Raw genomic sequence first — 23,149 nt, 5'->3', positions numbered from 1 at the left:
GCTGGTTTAGAGCCCAGGGATCTTAAGGAGGCTCTTCCAGGCTAAATGGAACATGCAGTCGTCTGTTCTCTGTAATGCTCTGTCTGTGCAGATGCAGCTACATTGTGCATTCTGGACCAAATCCGCTATGCTCATTAGCTTTATTTAAAAATACATCTATTGCCTGAAGACACCTGGGTACATCCACAGAAAATAAATAATTGCAAGAATTGAATGAAATTAAGCACCCTAGATCAGAGATGGTTTTGTGCAAGGAGAAAACACAGCTGGTGCCCTTTTAGAAGGTGAAATGAGACTAATTAGATAAGCTAGAAACCAATTAGATGGAAGTAGGTAAAAGAAGTTACTGTTTAGATAAAAGAGATGTGGTTCTCCAGCTTTGTGTACATAAAATGTGACAGAAGAAACTGGAATTCTACTTGATATAAACCTTAGAATTTATTTTCCTTGTCATGGTTTAGATATTAGAGCAAAGATACTCAACCTGGAGTTAGAGAGAGACTAGATTTTCAGGTACAAGACAGCACATGCATGGGTCTAGCAGTCTCCTCAGTGAACGTCACAGAATGAAGTTTTTTGTGATGTCACTTCCAGTTAAACATTCTTTGAAAAGAAAATGGATTTTATACCTAATTTCTACTGAGCGAATTATGTGGCTATGTGGTCAACTCAACTGAAAGCCTTAATTATGCTGTTAGTAATGGAGTTGTGTGCAGAGGTAAATGTCCTTTGCATATTTAGCACACTAGGAAGGCACACCCTGGGAATAAATCTTCAGAGAGTGTCGCTGTATTAGCACAAAACTACTCAGAGTCTGATCTATAAGATGGCTGGTCAAACTAGGGACACCAGCTGTCACTTGTAATAGATGAAATTAATAGGCCCTCTGGGTGGAGGGTGTAAAATTGATCACATGGCCTCATTTCTAGAGTCTTCTAATCAACAAGCCCTAGAGCTCTGAGCCAAGATAAGATGATGTTTGCTTTTCATAGCATCTAACATTCAATGCAATAGCTAGCAAAGAGACCACTGGTCAACCAGATGGTCATGGTGTCCCCATCGTAGTTCCAAGGTCTGTTCCAGTGCCTGGTACCGGTTGATGCTCAGTAAATGTGCAAATATTATGGCACCAGCAGTGACATAATAAGGCCCTAAATAACAGCAGGCTCTCCCCTTGGTTATTTCCAGTCTCTGTGGACATGAGCAGGCATCTTGGGTGGGTGGAAGGAGCTGCTGTAGGACCAGTATGAGAAGGGGAAGGAACCATGTTTCCCCCGGCCATTGAGAAGGACCTGCCTGTCCCACTGCAGGAGGACAGGACTTAGCACTCAGGGCAAAGCAAATCAGATGAAGGAACCTCACGGGGCTCCCCTTCCAAGTCCAAAGGGATGTGTTACCTCTCCTAGAGAGAGGCTGACCTGCAGAGTGAGGCCTTGGAGAACCCTGCCGTATCGCCTCACCTCATTGCTTCATCTTTTTTCCTGTGGGTTCTTCATCGTGGTTGCCATTCAGCAGTCCCCCGACTCTGTTTGTTACTCACATACTTGGCCTCCCATCCTGATATGGATGCTCTTAAGACACGAGGTGAGGTTCCCCCCAGCTCCTGGCTTGAGAGAGGATGATGTGGAGTGAACTGTCCTCTACTGGGTGGCGTTTTAAAGCAGCTGGCCCTGAACAAGGAAACTCAGCTGAGAAGATAAATAGGACTAACAGTGGCCCCATTCACTTGTTGATCACATCATTCCCATTCCCTTGCCTATCCCACCCCTACACTCCAAATGTCCGAGGCTTCAGGACCAGGCTGATTCATGGGGCAGTGCCCCAAAGGAGAGTCAGATGCCATCCCGGGTCAGCTCCAGTCACCTGGTTGAATTTTAGGGTCCAGGTTCTGAATGTCCTGCTATCTCTCTGGAACTGACCTTGGAGCGTCACCCTGGTGATGGTGTCCCTGTGGAAGGGAGGATGCTGGCCATGGAGATCTCTGGTGGGCCCCAGCAACTTCCAGGGCTGGCACCTGGGAGGCAGTCGGCAGTTGTTTCCTTTGTTGAATCGATCCCTTTCCTGCTTCCAGAAGTGGTTCTCAAACGTGTGCGTGTGTGTGTGAGTATGTTTTGGGGGCAGACTTTTTTAAAAACTGTGGTAAAATATATATAACATAAAATTTACCATTTTAACAATTTATAAGTACACAATTCAGTGGTGTGGTATTAAGTACATTCACATTGTTTTGCAACCATTAGCATCTATTTCCAGAACTTTTCATCTTCCCCAACTGAAACTCTGTCCCCATTAAAACACTAATCTCCTAACCCCCAGCCCCTGGCAACCCCCATTCTACTTTCTGTCGCTATGGATTTGACTTCTCTAGGGACCTCATGTAAGTGGAATCATGCTTTTCTGTGTGCTAATGTTTTCAGTGTATCTGGTTGTAGCATGTATCAGAATTTCATTCCTTTTTAAGGGTAAATAATGTTCTAGTGTATGTATACGTACCACATTTTATTTATCCATTCATCTGTCCATAGACACTTGGGTTACTTTTACCTTTTGGCTATTGTGAATAATGCTGCTATGAACACTGCTGTACATATTTGTTTTCATTCCTGCTTTCAATTCTTTTTGGGTATACACTCAGAAGTGGGACTGCTGGATCATAAGGTAATTCTATGTTTAATTTTTGAGGAACAGCCATACTGTTTTCATAGCAGCTGCACCACTTTAATATAATATATATATATTTTGAGACGGAGTCTCACCCTGTCACCCAGGCTGGAGTGCAGTGGCATGATCTTGGCTCACTGCAACCTCCACCTCCCAGGTTCAAGCGATTCTTGTGCCTCAGCCTCCCGAGTAGCTGGGATTACAGGCACCTGCCACCACGTCCAGCTAATTTTTCTATTTTTAGTAGAGACGGGGGTTTCACCATGTTGGTCAGGCTGGTCTCGAACTCCAGACCTCAGGTTATCTGCCCGTCTCGGCCTCCCAAAGTGCTGGGATTACAGGCGTGGGCCACCGCCCTGGCCAGCTGCACCACTTTAAATTCCCACCCGCAATGAACAAGAGTTCCAATTTCTCTACATCCTCACCAACACTCGTTGGTTTCTATGTTTTAAATAATAGCCATCCTCTTGGGTATGGTTGTTATTTGCATTTCCTAATGATTAATGGTGTTTAGCATCTTTTCATGTGCTTAGTAGGCATTTATGTATCTTTGGATAAATGTCTATTCAAGTCCTTTGCCCATTTTTAAACTGGGCGGTTTGGTTTTTGTTGTTGTTAAGTCGGCAAATGTGTTTTTGATCTAGATTGAGAAATCCTTACCCGGACACTCTGAAGCAGTTAGCAGCCACAGTAACGGCTGCATGACTGAGCTCTGACTATGCCACAGCCTTCCAAGTAAATGTCGCTTAATACTCACAACAACCACACAGTTCCCCACAAAGGAAATGAATTTGCAGATGGCCAGCAGCTCCATGTCACACAGCAATGACACTGACATAAATGGCTCTTGAGGGCAAGGACTGGCAGGGCCTGGCTACAGATATGGGGACTCACGTTGAGGTGGCACTGTCACCTGGAGCAGCACACTGGAGTCACCTAGGACCAGCCTCCTAGAAGTCCAGATGCGCCCGCCTGCCAGAAATTCTGAGCTCCGAGATTTTTCAAAACTCCTAGGTCCAGCGGTTTTCAGCAACGGCGGGCACATTAGCATCACCCCAGGACCCTGAAAAAGCCGGTTGGCCCAGGCTGCCCTCGCCCAGACCAATTCATCAGAACCTCTTGGGGCGGGGCGGGGCGGGGCGGGGCTGGGAGGGGGAGCGGCAGCCGGGGTATCAATATTTTTGAAAACTGCCTGAATAACTCCAACGCCCAAGCAAGTCAAGGACCCCCACGGATTCAACACCGCGACCAGATTGGAAAAGGTGTAAGTTGGTGCTGCTTGTTCGCGTCCCTGTTTGATTGGTAAGCAGGTGGGAAGGGCGCGGGGTGCCAGCGGGAGGCGGCTCCAGCCTACACCGCAGGATGCAGGGCGGGGTCCGCACATCCTCGGCGGGGCGCGGGGGTTGGGGAGCTGTGGCCTCCCGTACTCGCCGCGCGCCTTCCGCGCCCCCGGGCTCGGGTCTGGAGGAGTGGGCTCCGGCCCCGCGCCCCGCGCCCCGCGCCGCGCGCCCCTTTCTAAAGTAAACACCGAGGAGCGGCGGTGGCAGGACCGGTGCAACCCAGCACCGCCCACGGCCGCCGCTCGCTGCCTGCCTCGGTGCTGCAGGCCCGGGGCCGAGCCATGGCGGAGGGGGTGCCTGCCTCGCCGTCCAGCGGCGGGGGTAGCCGGGGCCCGCACAGCGGCGTCATCCAGTGGTGAGCTGCCAGGCGCCTGGGACGCTCGGATGGAGGAGGTGGGGCCGGGGAGGGGAAGCGTGGTTCCCGCTACGGCTGCCCTCGGGACGCCGGGTCAAAGCCGGGTGTGAGGAGCGGCCCCAGGCCCAGCGCTTTCTGATGCTCGCCCGCCGCAGGCGGAGGGGCCTCCCATGCACGCACACGCGTAAAAGCCCCGGGCCCGAATCGGCGATGGGGCCGGGCTTTCCATCTGTGGGTTCCCCGTTGTCACCCTTCCCGCGGAAAGCCATCCGGTCTGCCCCGCGGGGGCCCGTTGGTTGGACCCTGCTTCCATGTACATCCAAAAGCGCCTGACCACTGGCCAGGGGAGGAAAAGCTTTCTCTCCCTAGATCCAGGATGGGATGTTTCCTAATTTAAAGCTAAGGAGTTTTTAGCTTTAGCAATGCATTCCGCATTGTGAAATTCACTTCTAGCTATTTAAGTCGAAGCAGGAAAAAAGGGAAAGAAAAATATCCTCAGCCCCTGGGACCGAGAAACTCATGGGGTTGCAGATCTTCTTAAATAGGAAAATAATTGAAACCAGTTCTAGGACCTTTAGTTTTAAAAGGTGAATAACTGTTATATAACAGAGTACATTTTTCTCTTTTTAAGTTTCAAAGCATATTTCTCAGGGAAGACTTTTGAAAAAGTCATGTGAGTGAAACAAAAATGAAGGGCGTGTTTGTGATTATAACCCTGGCAGGCCTAAACAGTTACCACTTTCCTCCAAAAGAACATTTTTGATATGTCTTATCCTCAATGAGAGAAAAAAAATCAAATGAATAAATATTGAAGCACACAGCGTTTTTCAGTGTTACACAGCCGGGCTAGGTTTCTGCTACACCCACTGACCCAGGCCCCTCATGCATCCTTCTTAGAAGAAAGGACTCAGGATGCCTTTCAATGACTTCATTTCGCCATTTAGTAAATTAGAGTTTCCAGTGTTTAAATTATGCTCCAGAGACTTGAAAGAATGATGAGACTGATTAAAAAATACCTGAACATCCTCCTAAGGCCGTTTGTGAACTCACTTCAAATGGTAACCAGGGGGCCTATGATGGTCTAGACCAAGCTTGTCCAACCCTTGGCCTAAGGGCTGCATGAGGCTCAGGACAGCTTTGCATGAGTCCCAACACAGATTTGTAAACTTTCTTTTCCTTTTTTTTTTTTTTTTTTTTGTGACAGAGTCTTGCTCTGTTGTCCAGTCTGGAGTGCAGTGGCATGATCTGGTTCACTGTGACCTCCGCCTCCTAAGTTCAAGTGATTCTCCTGCCTTATCCTTCCGTAGTAGCTGGGATTACAGGTCTGCGCCACTATGCCCTGCTAATTTTTGTATTTTTATTAGAGACAAGGTTTCACCATGTTAGCCAGGCTAGTCTGGAAGTCCTGACCTGAAGTGATCCACCTGCCTCGGCCTCCCAAAGTGCTGGGATTACAGGTGTGAGCCACCACACTGGGCCTTCATAAACTTTGTTAAAATATTATGAGCTTTTTTTTTTTTTGGCTCATCAGCTATCATTAGTGTTAGTGTATTTTATATGTGACCCAAGACAATTCTTACAGTGTAGCCCAGGAAAAAAGAGATTGGACGCCCCTGGTATAGACCATTTTAGCAGAGAGTCTGACTTATTCAAGTCCCATATTACAAGTTCCTATCCCTATAGGCCTCTCTTCAAGGTTGGGGGGTGGAGGCAATAGAAATAAGGGAGGGTTCACCGTTTCATTGGGGAAGGCTGTTCTTTAGACATCCAGTTGATGAGGTGGTATGTTTAACAGATCGTTGAGGCCGGGTGTGGTGGCTCAGGCCTGTAATCCCAGCACTTTGGGAGGCTGAGCCAGGTGGATCACTTGAGCTCAGGAGTTCGAGACCAGCCTGACTAACATGGTGAAACCCCGTCTCTACTAAAAATACAAAAATTAGCTGGGTGTGGTGGCAGGCGCCTGTAAATCCCAGCTACTCTGAAGGCTGAGGCAGGAGAATCACTTGAACCTGGGAGGTGGAGGTTGTAGTGAACCAAGATTGCGCCACTCTGCTCCAGCGTGGGCAACAAGAGTGAAACTCCATCTCAAAACAAAATAAAAAACCCAAAACAGATCATTGGTACTAGTGGTTTTAACATCAACATCAAGAACAGCCTCTGGTATTGCAAAGTATCTCCAATGCTGAAGGAGCAGTGGTGGGTAGTGCAGGGCGAGGGGTCTGAACGCCCGGAGACATCTCCATTAGCCAGTGTCTGAGTGAAAGACCAGGGAGGGGCCCAACTGTTGTCCTGTGGAGGAAACCTGCCATTTTCCACATTACTTCATTGTTTCGTCTTCTAATCAGTCACTTGTTAGGACCCCAACATGTGTTAGAGACATCAGTGCCATTGTCATCCACATTGGATAAATTCTCCCAGGAGAAAGGCCCCAGGAGAGCTTGGCCAAGTCTCAGGGGCCAGAGGTAATAGAAGCTTTCTGTTTCATGGACAGGAAAGACTGCAGAAATGGGGAGAGGTGGGGTTAAAGCTCTGGGGAGCACAAAGGAATGAAGAACAGTGATCTGACTTCCTTGCTGGAGTGCATACCTAGCAGGTCTGACCCCTGGCTTCAGACCAGGCAAAACCTAAGCATTACCTAATCCCAATGCATGCTGAGCCCTGGCTGTAGACTACATAACCATCTCCCACATAGACTTTTACAAATTTCTGCAGACTCTGTTGAAATTTTAAAAATACAAATTTGTTTGGAAAGGTGCAGAATTCATGGTAGCTTTTGATCAGCCGGATCGAAAAGGTACTCTAGTTCCTAGTGTGGGGGGCTCATGACATTTTTCTTTGTTTTTTTTGTTTGTTTGTTTTGAGATGGAGTCTCGCTTTGTCTCCCAGGCTGGAGTGCAGTGGCACGATCTCGGCTCATTGCAACCTCTGCCTCCCGGGTTCAAGTGATTCTCCTACCTCAGCCTCCTGAGTAGCTGGGATTACAGGCACGCACCACTGCGCCCAGCTAATTTTTGTATTTTTAGTAGAGACGGGGTTTCGCCATGTTAGCCAGGCTGGCCTTGAACTCCTGACCTCAGGTGATCTGCCAATCTCAGCCTCCCAAGGTGCTGGGATTACAGGCATGAGCCACTGCGCCCAGTTGCTCATGACATTTTTCTTTAAAGAGTACTCAGAGGCTGGGCGCGGTGGCTGACGCCTGTAATCCCAGCACTTTGGGAGGCTGAGGCAGGTGGATCACAAGATCAGGAGATCAAGACCATCCTGGCTAACACGGTGAAACCCCGTCTCTACTAAATATACAAAAAATTAGCCGGGCGAGGTGGCAGGCACCTGTAGTCCCAGCTACTCGGGAGGCTAAGGCAGGATAATGGCGTGAACTTGGGAGGCTGAGCTTGCATTAAGCCGAGATTGCGCCACTGCACTCCAGCCTGGGTGACAGAGTGAGACTCCATCTCAAAAAAAAAAAAAAAATGAGTACTCAAAATGTGTGAACCACTGGCTAAGTATTTGTGCTCTGAAGTCAGTAATCATCACATTGTTCATCACTCAAAGCGAGGAGAACATCATGAATGGTCTCAGGATCTTAATAATCAACCTTGTCTGATGGCAAGACCAGGAAAATAGTGTTATTATGAAGCTAAGCAAGGAATCTAGTGATCTGATTCACTCCAAATGTAGACAGGCTTTATTCTCAGGTGTATCACCAAAGGACATTTTGATGGCAGAGTATAAAACCCTTAACCAATGTCACCTGCCAGCCGTTCTGCCAGTCCCCATTCAGTCTCTCCTTGGAGCCCCAGGCGGTTGGAAGTCAGGCTCACCTACAGCAGGTGCTCTGTGCAGCCTCTCTGCCAACATCAGCATCTTTCTTGCTTCCATTCCGGATTTTGATGGTAGACATAAAAATGATAATAATAAGAGCTTCTGTGTGCAGGCCAGGGTAGTGGGCACGTCATGTGCTTGTTTTCTGATCACAAATCTCTCAAGTGTCTCAGAGTCAGCATGGAAACCTGGGTCTTTGAGGTTCAAAGTGCAGGGTAATAGTCACGATCATAATTTCCCATGTGCGTGGACACTGAAGGCTGAGGCAACTACTGGGTGACAAAGTCCACTTTCAAACCTTCTGCTTGTCCGGTTACTGTATGCTGACTGGCTGCTATTGGTCAGTCTCTGGGGTTTGGCTTAGAATGTTGGGCAAATGACCACAGACACATGGTCAGAAACAGGATGAATCTCTTGGAACTGACAGGATCAAGGCAGCCACACAGGGCTCACATCCGAAGGCAGCCCTTTCTTTACATGTGTGGCATAGAAAGGACTCTTGGCCACAGACCTTTACTATTATTCTTATTAAGAGTATTATTTGGCCTTCCTATTCCACTTAGGTAACAGGCAGGCTCGGTAGTATCATTTTGAAATTGGAGGACAGCAATTCATAGAGACTTAGAACAAATGAGCATCTGTCACAGGAAAGAACAATCAGCAAATGTGGAAAGCTACAGTTCATTTTAAGGAGTTTGTATTTTTTACACTTCTTTTTTAAGGAGATAATTCCCTAACTAAATCTGGAGTAACTATGAATAAACAGAAGTGAGTTTGAATTCAATGCACATCACATTTTGCCACAGTTTCCCGGATTTAGCCAACGTTTTTCTGTGATACTTCCAATATTGAGTTTTTCATATATCAACAAGTAGTGTCTTAACAAAAGACATATAAGCCAGGTGCAGTGGTTTGCGCCTGTAATCCCAGCACTTTGGAAGGCCAAGTGGGAGGATTGCTCGATGACGGGAGGTCAACACTAGCTTGGGCAACATAGTGAGACCCTGCCTCTACAAAATTTTTTTTTAAGTATCTGGACATGGTCACACGCCTGTAGTCCTAGCTATTCAGGAGGCTAAGGCAGAAGGATCCCTTGAGCCCAGGAGTTTGAGGATGCAATGAGCTATGATTGCACCACTGCATTCCAGAGGGAGTCTCTCTCTCCCTCTCTCTCTCTCTGTCTACATACATACATACATATATATATATATACACACACACACATATATATATACTGACTATATATATGAATCTGCCACTCCCCCATCCCACCATCCCATCAATAGATATCACCCTGTACTCAACCTTGAGCCAAATAATTGATGCAGTAGCAGCTGCATTTAAGCCATTGTGAAGTATCTGAAGTGTCAGGCTCCCACAATGATTTAGGGAATCATCCCAGAAAAATCTATTTCCTTGATGCCTGTGCTGGGTTGAATAGCATCCCCCCAAAAAAAAACTCATGTCCACCCGGAACCTCAGAATGTAACCTTATTTGGAAATAGGATCTTTGTGGATGTAATTGGTTAAGTTGAAGTCATCCTGAATTAGGATGGGCTCTAAATCCAGTCACTGGTATCTTGATAAGAAAATTCACAGAGATACTAGCCACACACGGTAACTCACGCCTGTAATCCCAGCACTTTGGGAGGCTGAGGTGAGTGGATCGCTTGAGCCCAGGAGTTCAAGACCAGCCTGGCCAACATGGCAAAATCCCGTCTCTACTAAAAAAATACGAAAAAGAAAAACAATAAAATTCGCAGAGATATGGACACACAGGGAGAAGGCTGTGTAAGACACAGGCAGGGACTGGAGTGAAGCCGAGGAACACCGAGGATTTCCAGAAATCACCAGAAACAAGGAGAAAAATATCGAGCAGGGTGTCCCTCAGAGCCTCTGGAAGGAACCAACCTTGCTGGCACTTGGATTTTTAAGCTTCCAGCTTCCAGAACTGTGAGAATACATTTCTGTTGTTTGAGGCCACTGGGCCTGTGGTAATTTGTTACCCCAAGGAAGCATTGCAGGGCCAGAGATTCCCCCATTCCTTATGTCCATGTGTCTTTTTTTCTGGGAAGCCAGTGGGGTTAACAATTGTGACTATGTCCTTTAGTTCCCAAGGAAAGTAAATTTGGGCCTAGTGTGCCTCATTCCAGAAGATAAGCTGTATAGTACCTATATACCCAACTAGAGCAAAATACTCATATTATGCTCTAAAAAAACAAATGCCAAGGAGATGTATTGTCTGTAAAGTCTCTACTAAATAAATATTCCTCTTTGTTTAAGAGTTATACTGGCTTGCTTTGTGTATTTTTTTTAAAGAACGACAGTCTATCCCACTGGGAAAGGAAGGTCGTGGCTGGATGTCACTACGGACGCTCTCTGACCCAGGCCACCTTCACCACTCACCCCCACACTCACATACTGCTGCTGGAACAGGCACCTGGCTGTCCCCAGGGGCCGGGGGTGGTCTGTGAACCTCAGCCAGAGCCCTTCATTGGTAAGGAATACACTCTGTCCCCAGACCAGGAGCATTTGGGTAGTTGAAGGTCCCACTTTGAGCAGAGGTCACAGGCACCGCGGGTGCATTCACAGGCACTGCTGCATTCTCTCTGTGCTGCTCTGGCTCTGTACCAATAGGGAAGAAAGCAGAGCAAAAGCACTCTGCCTCTCTTGGTGTGTCTTGGTGTCTTGCGTTTTACACCTCATTGCAATTCAAAGAATCCAAACATAATGGCCTGCCCTAAACCACAGGGGTTTAAGAACCATGCAAGCAACTGCTTCAGAGGAACAGGGATCACAGAGGGAAGGATGTGAAAATGGGGCCTGGGAAGGCAGGTTGGCCTGCAGAGGTGATAGGATTTACCTGGGTATTGTTTTGTGTCTTATTCATAAAGTGGAATAAATAATTCTCCACTTTGTAGTTATGTAGCTCTTGGCTGTAACCTTTGTAAAGGTCTATGAAACAGCGTCTGCTGAAGTCCTAATTTGAACTTCTTTTTAGCATGCCAACCTGCCAGGAAACAAACAAAAACAGAAACACGTTAATGTGCTTCTGATCTTCTAAAAGCCGCAGTCAATATACTTAACACTGGCCTAAGGACAAACAGGTACATAGTGATGCCAGTTGTGAGCCTTTGCTGGGATTCATCCAACAAATTAGACGTGTTTCATGTGTATGGAATCTCATACACATCTTGACCATTGATTTTGTCAAAATATTTTGCTCTAGAAAAACAAATGCCAATTTCCTCTTCTTTTTCCTCCTCTCCTCCAGGTTGGTCGACAACTTCTGCATTTGCGAAGGGTGCAGCGTCCCTCGCTGTCTCATGTATGAGATTTACGTGGAGACCTGTGGGCAAAACACTGAGAACCAAGTCAACCCGGCCACCTTTGGGAAGGTAAGTTGTTGAAGATTAAGAATGCTGTATTCACTGAGTGCAAAAAAGGGAAGCAAGTTATTGGAGGAAATGTTGCAATGTACTTGAGTCTAATGGATTTTCAGTGGTATCTTTGGCTTCCTTCCCACCAGCTGGTCAACATCCTTCAGCTAATTGAAGAGCCGTCCTGTTAGCCACTTCCCTTTGTCCACACTTCATAGTGAGGGGCCAAGAAGGATGAGGAATGGGTAGCACCTAAGGGAATGTAACTATGGCAGCTCCAAGCACTCCTCAGGGAGCCAGATTTGCTGGGATGGTATTCCCTGCATAGAAGTGCCAAGCTCTGAGAGCAGCTTTGGCACCACACAAGCTGAGAGCCACTTTGTGATATCGGACAACTGATGTTTCTCACAATTTGGTGGTGCTGAGAGAACTCATTGGCTCTTAAAAGATCTCCTCTGGAGATTAAGACCTTTTTTTTTTTTTCCAAGACAGAATTTCCCTCTTGTTGCCCAGGCTGCAGCAATGGCATGATCTTGGCTCACTGCAACCTCCACCTCCCAGGTTCAAATGAGCCTCCTGCCTCTTACATCTGTATGTCCAGGAGTGACCTTGCAGTGTCAGGGAGTGCATGGCTGAATGACATCAAGGGATGTGGCCAAACCATTATCCTCCCCACAGCAATCCTGTGGATTTCAGTTGTACTTGCAAAACATCGAAATGATTAGATCCATTCTTCCAAACACAGTCTTCATCTTTGAAACTTCTGGTCATTTGTGGAAGTTCTACATTTCTGATAGCCACAGAATCTTCTAATATGGAGGCTGCTCACATATTTGAAACAACTGTTCACCTCTCCCTGTCTTCCCTTCACCTCCCTTCCCACCTGTTCGGTTATGACTTCAATTATTGATGTTTCTCTTAAAGGTGGCCCCAAGGGTGCAACCCACTGCCTCAGATGTGCTCAAAGGACAAGAGCGCTTACCTTTTTTTGGCTACTATTGGCTTTTATTTTTCTGTATCTGTTCACTTTAAGCTTGTAGTCAACAGAAACAACCCTTAAGTATTTTTTTCTAAAGAGTTGAAATTAAGGTAAGCCTCCCAAAACAGTCTTGTAAACTGTAAAATATTAATACTCTATATAAATACAAAATGTTGTTGTTGTTACCAGACTGTTATCATCATGTAATTAACTATTTGGACCCAAGAGTAGTTATTCTCTTATTCCTATTGTATTTTACCTCTTCAGTTTTTTGTGTTTTTTGTTTGTTTTTGTGTTTTGTTTTTTTGAGACAGAGTCTTGCTCTGTCACCAGGCTGAAGTGCAGTGGCACGATCTTGGCTCACTGCAACCTCTGCCTCCTGAGTTCAAGCGATTCCCATGCTTCAGTCTCTGAAGTATCTGGGACTACAGGTGTGCACCACCACGCCCAGCTAATTTTTTGTATTTTTTTTAGTAGAGAGTGGGTTTCACTATGTTGGCCAGGATGGTCTCGATCCCCCGACCTCATGATCTGCCCGCCTTCCTACGTGCTGGGATTATAGGGGTGAGCCAGTGTGCCTGGCCACCTATTCAGTTTTGACCTGCAGTTCTATTTCTCACCATATTCTTGAATCACAGAATTCCCAACCTGCTTCATCTAGTCTTCCCAACCTGCTGAAGTGGCTATGTTTGAAAAGTGTGTCTTATCAAGTCATCCTGCTAGGTGACTCTAAGGCTTTCCCACTAGCTGGGAATTCCCCCAGCTGCTCTCATCCAGGTCATATTTTGCCATTTCATCACTCCAAATATTGGGAAACATCATCCAAGGCTGAGCTGAGTGCTGGGTATCCTGGCCCTGCAGCCTTTTCCCATCCAGCCATCTACTACCCTTATCAGAGGGAAGTGGGTGACTTTGGCTTGACGTGTTTTAGCTCCATGGGATTCCTACCTCCTTTTCTAACATAGCAAAAACTCTTTTTCACGAACTTTTAAAGATCTTTTTATAAGGCTGTTTCACCTTCATGGTAATTCCACTGCAAAGCATTAGAAAAAAAGTTAAAGAGACTCCAGTGTGTGACTACATGCAGCTAGGAAGCGTTTTTTATCTCAGTACTCTCGGATTCCTTTAGAATTCCTCAAGATGCCAAGGTACTAACTTTCAGCTCTCATTGGAAATTTGCCTAAAAAATGGGCCACATCAGTTGAGCTGGTATTGGGAAGGGTCTCTGTGCTGCTGAATTTGTGACTAAATGGAGAAAGGAGGGGAAAGGAAAAGGATATGATCCCAAAGTATGTTTACAAGAGAAACAACCAAATCCGTAATTCTCACGTCCTCCCTCCTCCCCTGGGAATAGAGTCGGTTTCTCGCCAAGTTCCTGTGCAGATGTTGGAATGTTTCTTGCTCTTTGTGGCGGTACTGGGCATGTGATGGGTAAGGTTCATTCCTGTTACAAGTGATATTTTACATGGATTAGGGAATTTCCAGAAGGCTGACTTCCTCTTTTGAAATAACATTTGCTGATGTTTTTCTGATTATAAAAGGACTACATCCCTTTTGTAGGAAATGTGGAAATTAGAGGAGAATGTGTAAAAAGAAGAAAATGAATGCCAGCTATCACTTCCCTGTCCAGAGATACAGGCCCGTGTGTGTAGTTCATTTGCAGACGTGCACACTCACTCATGCACACATATGGGACTGGCAGGAGCTGGAGAAGTAACCACATGGCGACTTCATCTTCCTGTTCTGTGTCTGAAGGTGTCCAGTGGCTGGCTCTTCCTCAGCTCCTGAGTGAGCATTTGAGCAATCAGCATGACCTTGCTGGAAACTCTTGGATGACACCAAGTTTTGTTGTCACTGTAACTACCCAACAATGTCATCAGTCTGATGCTTAAGAGTACCCAGTCCCAGAAAATATCAAAACTCTGAACTCGGTTTAAAGTAGAGCTGTTTCCTCACCCCCTCCAGCTTGGTATCTTGCCACAGAGAACTAGGCCTGGGGCTTCTTCCCTCCCTCTGCCTCCTCCCACAGCTCACCAGGTGTGGCCTGACCCTTCTGGGAGGGAGAGAAGGAGGTAAGTGGCTGGACAGTACTTATTTCATGGCTGCAGGCTCTGGGGGCAGGCGGACCCTGTCTCCCAGTGGTAGTGTTCAGCATGCATCCCCAGGGACCATCCCAGTGTGCATCCCCAGTCTTGGTGAAAGACCCTTTTCAGCGGTCACGTGCTGCCTGCCCGGCAGGCTATCTGCCAGGGCTGCTGTGGCTGACCGCCTGACCAGGGGGCCTCGCAGGGCAGAGTCTGGGCTCTCCCACATGCCAGCTCTTCCATGGAGAGGACGCAGCCATTCTCAGCCTGCACAGATGGTGGATGAGCCAGCTGAACCCACAGCTGCACCCATCTCTTCCACTCTCCTGCCAGAGCTGCTGGCCAGCCCTGCCCTCACTGCCCACCAGGAGTCTGAGGCTGCTCTTTGAGTGACTCAGGCCTGAGGGGGCCCACACCCCTCCCACACCAGGGAAGAGGGTGGTCTCAAAGCCAGAAAGCCCCTTATGTGTCCTAGCCTCTCTACCTCATTGTGGGGGATTAGTGTTAAGGGCTTCTGCAGCATTCTATAACCACGTTTCAGCTAAACGCCCGAAGACACAAGTCCCCTAGGGTATGTGTCTCACAATTCACTTTATGGCATGTTATCTGCTGTCTTTTTGCCTCATCCTGTCATACAGAGGCTGCAAGGCTGGATGGATTGAAAGATTGATGTGTGGATGGATGATGGACGGACAGATAATAATTAGACAAGAGGACCCCTGAGAAGACTTTCTTCTTCCTGATTTGATTTTTGTTTCCTCTTTGGGCCTTGAGTACTGCATGGCCTCTTATTGCTTCCTTACCTCCTGGCCACACCTATTATAAAGACTCCTTTCGACAAACTCTTCTTCAGTTATTTTCACTTGAGTGTGCTGTTTCCTATTGGGACCCTAACTGATAAAAATAAATAGGTAGATAGACAGACACACAGGCAGACAGACAGATAGCCATCAGGTAACATGGTAAAATTTTTAACAGCATCAAGCCTGGAATGGAACTTCTTAGATTGTAACCCTGGGTAAGATAACCATCTTGTTTCCACTTCATCATATATAAAGTGAGGATATTAATAATAGTAATATTAATAATAGTACCTACTTCATGAGGTTCTTTTAAGAAATGAATGAGAAACATATAAAGAGAATAAAACAGTCCTGGGACGTGGAAAGCCCCCAAGAAATACTAACTTTTATCATTCTTTTTGCCTCAAATATCATAAACATTTTCACATTAAGATATTTTCAAGTGCATCTTGTATAATAGCTGTGAAATATTTTGAGGGGTGTACCATAATTTATTTAACCATATCCCCCCCTTTTTTTGAGGCAGAGTGTTGCTCTATCACTTAGGCTGGAATACAGTGACATGATCTCAGCTCACTGCAACCTCTGCCTCCTGGGCTCCAGCAAGCCTCTCACTTCAGTCTCCCAAGTAGCTGGGACTACACGTGTGCCACCACACCTGGCTAATTTTGTTTTTTTTGTTTGTAGAGACAGGGTTTTGCCAAGTTGCTCAGGCTGGTCTTGGACCCCTGGGCTTAGGCAATGCACCTACCTGCGTCTCGGCCTCCCAAAGTGCTGGGGTTACAGGTGTGAGCCACCGCGCCCAGCCTAACCATATCCCTTATTGGAAATATAGGTTGTTTGTAATTTTCCTTTGTTTTAAACACCGTAAGTCCCCATCCATATCTGGTCATTTTTTTAGGATAGACCCCCACATGTGGCCTCCTGAATTGCTTTTTGCAACCAACTATAAACAATTGCAGTCAGTTCCCATCCCTGATGATGATTCATGGTATTCTTACACAAATTCATAACATTCCTACCCCAGAAAACTTGCTGGGTAAAAATTAGAATTAGCTGTTTCTGCTTGCATTTATTGGATTATAAGGTGAGGACTTTTGCATGCGCTTTGGTGATGTGTATGTTGTGTGTGTACATATTACCACCAGACCATTTTCTATTAGGGCGTATTTCCTATTGATTTGTTTGAGTTCTCTCTATGTTCAGGATATAATTTTTAACTTAATTATATTTTCTGCAAGTTATCCCAGTTGATTTTTTCATTTTAACTGTGTTGTGTTTGCTCTCTATATTAAAATGAAATCACAGGATAGTCTGGGGTTGGGGTGACTCAGTATTATCAAATGTACAGAGTGTTATGTTGCCAGACAATCAGGCACTTTACTTCTGCTTTTCTCTCCCAAACACCAGATTATTTCTCAGGGCTAGAATCTGAGCCTGCTGCATACTTTCTCATAATTTCTTTAGGTACTTAAGATGTGTATCTGGATTTTGCTTTGCAACTAAACATATAGGAAGGCTTTTCAATGATTTTCTTAAGTTAGAGGAGATGAAGTTGTCAGAATCTCTTGTTGACAACAGGAATTTCTAGCTTCTAATACTGCATTTAGATTTGGCTGACTTTTCCTTTTGTCTCCTGTCATTTTTCTTTTCTTTTCTTTTCTTTTCTTTTTTTTTTTTTTTTTTGAGATGGAGTCTCGCTCTGTTGCCCAGGCTTGGGTGCAGTGGCACGATCTTGGCTCACTGCAAGCTCCACCTCCCGGGTTCATGCCATTCTCCAGCCTCCGGAGTAGCTGGGACTACAGGTGCCCACTGCCAGGCCCAGCAATTTTTTTTTGTATTTTAGTAGAGATGGGGTTTCACCGTGTTAGCCAGGATGGTCTCGATGTCCTGACCTCGTGATCCGCCCGCCTCGGTCTCCCAAAGTGCTGGGATTACAGGCGTGAGCCACTGTGCCTGTTGTCTCCTGTCATTTTTCTCCTGTACATTTTGGTTCTCCTTCCCTGAAAGCCCCTCTGCATTTGGAGGCATGATCAAGGTGTTAATTGTGTCAAACTTGCCTACCCTGCTCTTTTTTCTTGCCTCCCCCTCATCCCAGCTTGTGTGGGCTTCCTGCAGGAAGAGGTAGGACCTGGAGCCAGAAAAGAGGAAAAATGGTTCAAATTTCCATCAAATCCCACTGCTTGGGAGCTAATTAAAAAAAAAAAAGAAAGAAAGAGGGATGCAACATGAAACCAAGCAGAAGCAAGGGCTGAATGATTATGGACAGGGTGTAGAAAAAGAACAGAAGTAATTACTTGACAGCTCCAAACATCGTGGCTTCCCTGCTCTGTGTTTTGTAATTTCATGATAATCCAGGATTTCCACTCAACACGCATGTCGTGGATGTCACGCTTGTCATGAACCTCGCTGATTCGGAAACTAGACCAGACTTCTATTGGTCATAAGTGTAATGTCATGGCTCTCTAACAAAGTGCTGATAAACAAGATAGCATTCACTAATCAAACCCAGAAAGTGAAAACAAATTAGGCAAACAAATGGATAATAAAAAGTGAAAATGGGGTCTGGCTTCCAAGATGGCCGAATAGGAACAGCTCCTATCTGCAGCTCTCAGTGAGATCGACGCAGAAGACAAGTGATTTCTGCATATCCAACTGAGGTTCCTGGTTCATCTTGTTGGGACTGGTTGGACAGTGGGTGCAGCCCTTGGAGGGTGAGCTGAAGCAGGGTGGGGTGTCACCTCACCTGGGAAGCTCAAGATGTCGGGGGTTATCCTTTCTTAGCCAATGGAAGCCATGACAGACTGTACCTGGAAAAACATTTCACTCCTGCCCAAACACTGCACTTTTCCCAAGGTCTTAGCAACTGGCAGACCAGAAGATTCCCTCCTGTGCCTGGCTCAGTGGGTCCCACACCCATGGAGCCTTGCTCCCTGCTAGTGCAGTAGTAGTCTGAGATCGACCTGCGAGGATGCGGCCAGGTGAGGGGTGGGGCAGGGCATCAGCCATTGCTGAGGCTTGAGTACGTAAACAAAGCAGCTGGGAAGCTCGAACTGGATGGAGCCCACTGCAGTGCAACAAGCCCTACTGCCTCTGTGGACTCCACCTCTGTGGGCAGGGCATAGCTGAACAAAAAGCAGCAGACAACTTCTGCAGACTTAAACGTCCCTGTCTGACAGCTCTGAAGACAGAGCCGTGGTTCTCCCAGCACAGCATTCAAGCTCTGAGAACGGACAGACTGCCTCCTTAAGTGGGTCCCTGATCCCCATGTAGCCTGACTGGGAGACACCTCCCAGGTGCATCCAACAGACACCTCATATGGTGGGTGCCCCTCTGGGACAAAGCTTCCAGAGGAAGGATCAGGCAGCAATATTTGCCGTTCTGCAGCCTCTGCTGGTGATACCCTGGCAAACAGGGTCTGGAGTGGACCTCCAGCAAACTCCAACAGACCTGCAGCTGAGGGGCCTGACTGTTAGAAGGAAAACTAACAAACAGAAAGGAATAACATCAACATCAACAAAAAGGACATCCACACCGAAACCCCATCTGTAGGTCCCCAACATCAAAGATCAAAGGTAGATAAAACCACAAAGATGAGATTGCTTGTCTTCAAATCCGAGTCCTGCCACAACCTTAAAAAAACTACTCCTCTCCCTCTCCCTCTCCCTCTCCCTCTCCCTCTCCTCTCCCTCTCCTCTCCCTCTCCCTCTCCCTCTCCCTCTCCCTCTCCCTCTCCCTCTCCCTCTCCCTCTCCCTCTCCCTCTCCCTCTCCCTCTCCCTCTCCCTCTCCCTCTCCCTCTCCCTCTCCCTCTCCCTCTCCCTCTCCCTCTCCCTCTCCCTCTCCCTCTCCCTCTCCCCTCTTTTTTCGGTCTCCCTCTCCTTCTTTTTTCGGTCTCCCTCTGTTGCCGAAGCTGGACTGTACTGCCGGGATCTCGGCTTGCTGCAACCTCCCTGCCTCGGGCTCCTGTGACTCTCCTGCCTTGGCCTGCCGAGTGCCTGGGATTGCAGGCGCGCGCCGCCACGCCTGAATGGTTTTTGTATTTTTGGTGGAGACGGGGTTTCGCCGTGTTGACCGGGCTGGTCTCCAGCTCCTGGCCTCGAGTGATCTGCCTGCCGCGGCCTCCCGAGGTGCTGGGATTGCAGACGGAGTCTCGCTAACTCAATGCTCAATGGTGCTCAGGCTGGAGTGCAGTGGTGTGATCTCAGCTCTCTGCAACCTCCACCTACCAGCCTCCTGCCTTGGCCTCTTAAAGTGCTAAGATTACAGCCTCTGCCCCACCGCCACCCCGTCTAGGAAGTGAGGAGCGTCTCTGCCTGGCCGCCCATCGTCTGGGATGTGAGGAGCCCCTCTGCCCGGCCGCCCTATCTGGGAAGTGAGGAGCGCCTCTGCCCGGCCGCCCATCATCTGGGATGTGAGGAGCGCCTCTGCCCGGCTGCCACCCCGTCTGGGAGGAAGTGAGGAGCGCCTCTGCCCGGCTGCCCCGTCTGGGAGATGAGGAGCACCTCTGCCCGGCCGCCCCGTCTGGGAGGAAGTGAGGAGCGCCTCTGCCCTGTTGCCCTATCTGGGAAGTGAGGAGCGCCTCTGCCTGGCCGCCACCCCGTCTGGGAAGTGAGGAGCGCCTCTGCCCGGCTGTCACCCCATATGGGAAGTGAGGAGCGCCTCTGCCCAGCCGCCCCTTCTGGGAGGTGAGGAGTGCCTCTGCCCAGCCGCCCCGTCTGGGAGGTGAGGAGTGCCTCTGCCCGGCCGCCCCGTCTGGGAGGTGAGGAGCGCCTCTGCCTGGCCGCCACCCCGTCTGGGAGGAAGTGAGGAGCACCTCTGCCCAGCTGCCCCATCTGGGAAGTGAGGAGCGCCTCTGCCCGGCTGCCACCCCCTATGGGAAGTGAGGAGCGCCTCTGCCCGGCCGCCCACTCTGGGAGGTGAGGAGTGCCTCTGCCCGGCCGCCCACTCTGGGAGGTGAGGAGTGCCTCTGCCCGGCCGCCCCGTCTGGGAGGTGAGGAGCGCCTCTGCCTGGCCGCCACCCCGTCTGGGAGGAAGTGAGGAGCGCCTCTGCCTGGCCGCCACCCCGTCTGGGAGGAAGTGAGGAGCACCTCTGCCCAGCTGCCCCATCTGGGAAGTGAGGAGCGCCTCTGCCCGGCTGCCACCCCCTATGGGAAGTGAGGAGCGCCTCTGCCCGGCCGCCCACTCTGGGAAGTGAGGAGCGCCTCTGCCCGGCCGCCCACTCTGGGAAGTGAGGAGCGCCTCTGCCCGGCCGCCCACTCTGGGAGGTGAGGAGTGCCTCTGCCCGGCCGCCCCGTCTGGGAGGTGAGGAGCGCCTCTGCCTGGCCGCCACCCCGTCTGGGAGGAAGTGAGGAGCACCTCTGCCCGGCCGCCCACTCTGGGAGGTGAGGAGCGCCTCTGCCTGGCCACTCCGTCTGGGAAGGGAGGAGCGCCTCTGCCCGGCCACCCGGTCTGGGAGGTGAGGAGCGCCTCTGCCCGGCTGCCACCCCGTCTGGGAGGAAGTGAGGAGCACCTCTGCCCGGCTGCCCCATCTGGGAAGTGAGGAGCGCCTCTGCCCGGCCGCCACCCCATATGGGAAGTGAGGAGCGCCTCTGCCTGACCACTCCGTCTGGGAGGTGAGGAGCGCCTCTGCCCGGCCGCCCCGTCTGGGAGGTGAGGAGTGCCTCTGCCCGGCCGTCACCCCGTCTGGGAGGAAGTGAGGAGCACCTCTGCCCGGCTGCCCCGTCTGGGAGATGAGGAGCACCTCTGCCCGGCTGCCCCGTCTGGGAGATGAGGAGCACCTCTGCCCGGCCGCCCCGTCTGGGAGATGAGGAGCACCTCTGCCCGGCCGCCCCGTCTGGGAGGTGAGGAGTGCCTCTGCCCGGCTGCCACCCCGTCTGGGAGGAAGTGAGGAGCACCTCTGCCCGGCCGCCCCCTCTGGGAAGTGAGGAGCGCCTCTGCCTGGCCGCCACCCCGTCTGGGAGGAAGTGAGGAGCGCCTCTGCCTGGCTGCCCCATCTGGGAAGGGAGGAGCACCTCTGCCCGGCCGCCACACCGTCTGGGAAGTGAGGAGCGCCTCTGCCTGGCTGCCCCATCTGGGAAGGGAGGAGCACCTCTGCCCGGCCGCCACACCGTCTGGGAAGTGAGGAGCGCCTCTGCCTGGTCGCCCCATCTAGGAGGTGAGGAGCGCCTCTGCCCGGCCGCCCAGTCTGGGAAGTGAGGAGCGCCTCTGCCCGGCCGCCCTGTCTGGGAGGTGAGGAGCGCCTCTGCCTGGCCGCCACCCCATCTGGGAGGAAGTGAGGAGCGTCTCTGCCCGGCCGCCCCGTCTGGGAAGTGAGGAGCGCCTCTGCCCGGCCGCCCCCTCTGGGAAGTGAGGAGCGCCTCTGCTCGGCCGCCCCCTCTGCGAAGTGAGGAGCGCCTCTGCCCGGCCGCCCCGTCTGGGAGGTGAGGAGCGCCTCTGCCCGGCTGCCACCCGGTCTGGGAGGAACTGAGGAGCGCCTCTGCCCGGGCGGCCCCGTCTGGGAAGCGAGGAGCGCCTCTGCCCGGGCGGCCCCGTCTGGGAAGCGAGGAGCGCCTCTGCCCAGGCGGCCCCGTCGGGGAAGTGAGGAGCGCCTCTGCCCGGCCGCCCCGTCTGGGAGGAGAGGAGCGCCTCTGCTCGGGCGGCCCCGTCTGGGAAGCGAGGGGCGCCTCTGCCCAGCCGCCCTGTCTGGGAGGTGAGGAGCGCCTCTGCCCGGCTGCCCTGTCTGGGAGGTGTACCCAACAGCTCCGAAGAGACAGCGACCATCGGGAGCGGGCCATGAGGACGATGGCGGTTTTGTTGAAGAGAAGGGGAGGAAGTGTGGGGAAAGGAAGGAGAGATCAGATTGTTGCTGTGTCTGTGTAGAAAGGGGTGGGCATAGGAGACTCCATTTTGTTCTGACTAGGAGAAATTCTTCTGCCTTGGGATGCTGTTGATCTATGGCCTTTCCCCCAGCCCCCTGCTCTCTGAAACATGTGCTGTGTCAACTCAGGGTTAAATGGATTAAGGGTGGTGCAAGATGTGCTTTGTTAAACAGATGCTTGAAGGCAGCATGCTCTTTAAGAGTCATCACCACTCCCTAATCTCAAGTACTCAGGGGCACAAACACTGCAGAAGGCCGCAGGGTCCTCTGCCTAGGAAAACCAGAGACCTTTGTTCATGTGTTTATCTCCTGACTTTCTCTCCACTATTATCCTAGGACCCTGCCATATCCCCCTCTCCGAGAAACACCCAAGAATGATCAATAAATACTTCAGAAATTAAAAATAAATAAATAAATAAATAAAAAAAATAAAATGATTACCAAAAAAAAAAAAAAAAAAAAACCACAAAGATGGGGAGAAACCAGAGCAGAAAAGCTGAAAATTCTGAAAACCAGAGTGCCTCTTCTCCTCCAAAGGATCACAGCTCCTCGCCAGCAACGGAACAAAACTGGACGGAGAATGACTTTGACGATTTGACAGAAATAGTCTTCAGAAGGTCGGTAATAACAAACTTCTCCAAGCTAAAGGAGGATGTTTGAACCCATTGCAAGGAAGCTAAAAACCTTGAAAAAAGGTTAGACGAATGGCTAACTAGAATAAACAGTGTAGAGAAGGCCATAAGGGACCTGATGGAGCTGAAAACCATGGCACGAGAACTTTGTGATGGATGCACAAGCTTCAATAGCCAATTCGATCAAGTGGAAGAAAGGATATCAATGATTGAAGATCAAATTAATGAAATAAAGT

At 49.5% G+C, this 23,149-nt stretch overlaps 1 protein-coding gene across 18 annotated transcripts in view; it reads left to right on the top strand.

Moving 5' to 3' along the window:
* The first annotated feature begins 452 nt into the window (after positions 1-452).
* LOC100446089 (DNA-binding protein RFX8) overlaps positions 453-23,149 on the top strand; it is an 83,304-nt gene continuing 60,607 nt past the window's right edge. For 4 of the 18 annotated variants that reach the window (XM_063713382.1, XM_054547409.2, XM_063713379.1 and 1 more), the window contains exons 1-2: positions 3,218-3,963; positions 11,453-11,576. In XM_063713382.1, coding sequence (XP_063569452.1) covers positions 11,505-11,576 — 72 coding nt within the window. In that variant the 5' untranslated portion in view covers positions 3,218-3,963; positions 11,453-11,504. Of the gene's footprint in view, positions 3,964-3,995; positions 4,357-10,497; positions 10,676-11,452; positions 11,577-13,884; positions 13,969-23,149 lie in introns of those variants that run through there. The other 14 variants (XM_054547407.2, XM_054547403.2, XM_054547408.2 and 11 more) reach the window with 10 other exon arrangements.

Source organism: Pongo abelii, chromosome 12 (genome assembly GCF_028885655.2).
Source record: "Pongo abelii isolate AG06213 chromosome 12, NHGRI_mPonAbe1-v2.0_pri, whole genome shotgun sequence".
Taxonomy (NCBI): Eukaryota; Metazoa; Chordata; class Mammalia; order Primates; family Hominidae; genus Pongo; species Pongo abelii.
This window is presented reverse-complemented; position numbering and strand designations above follow the sequence as displayed.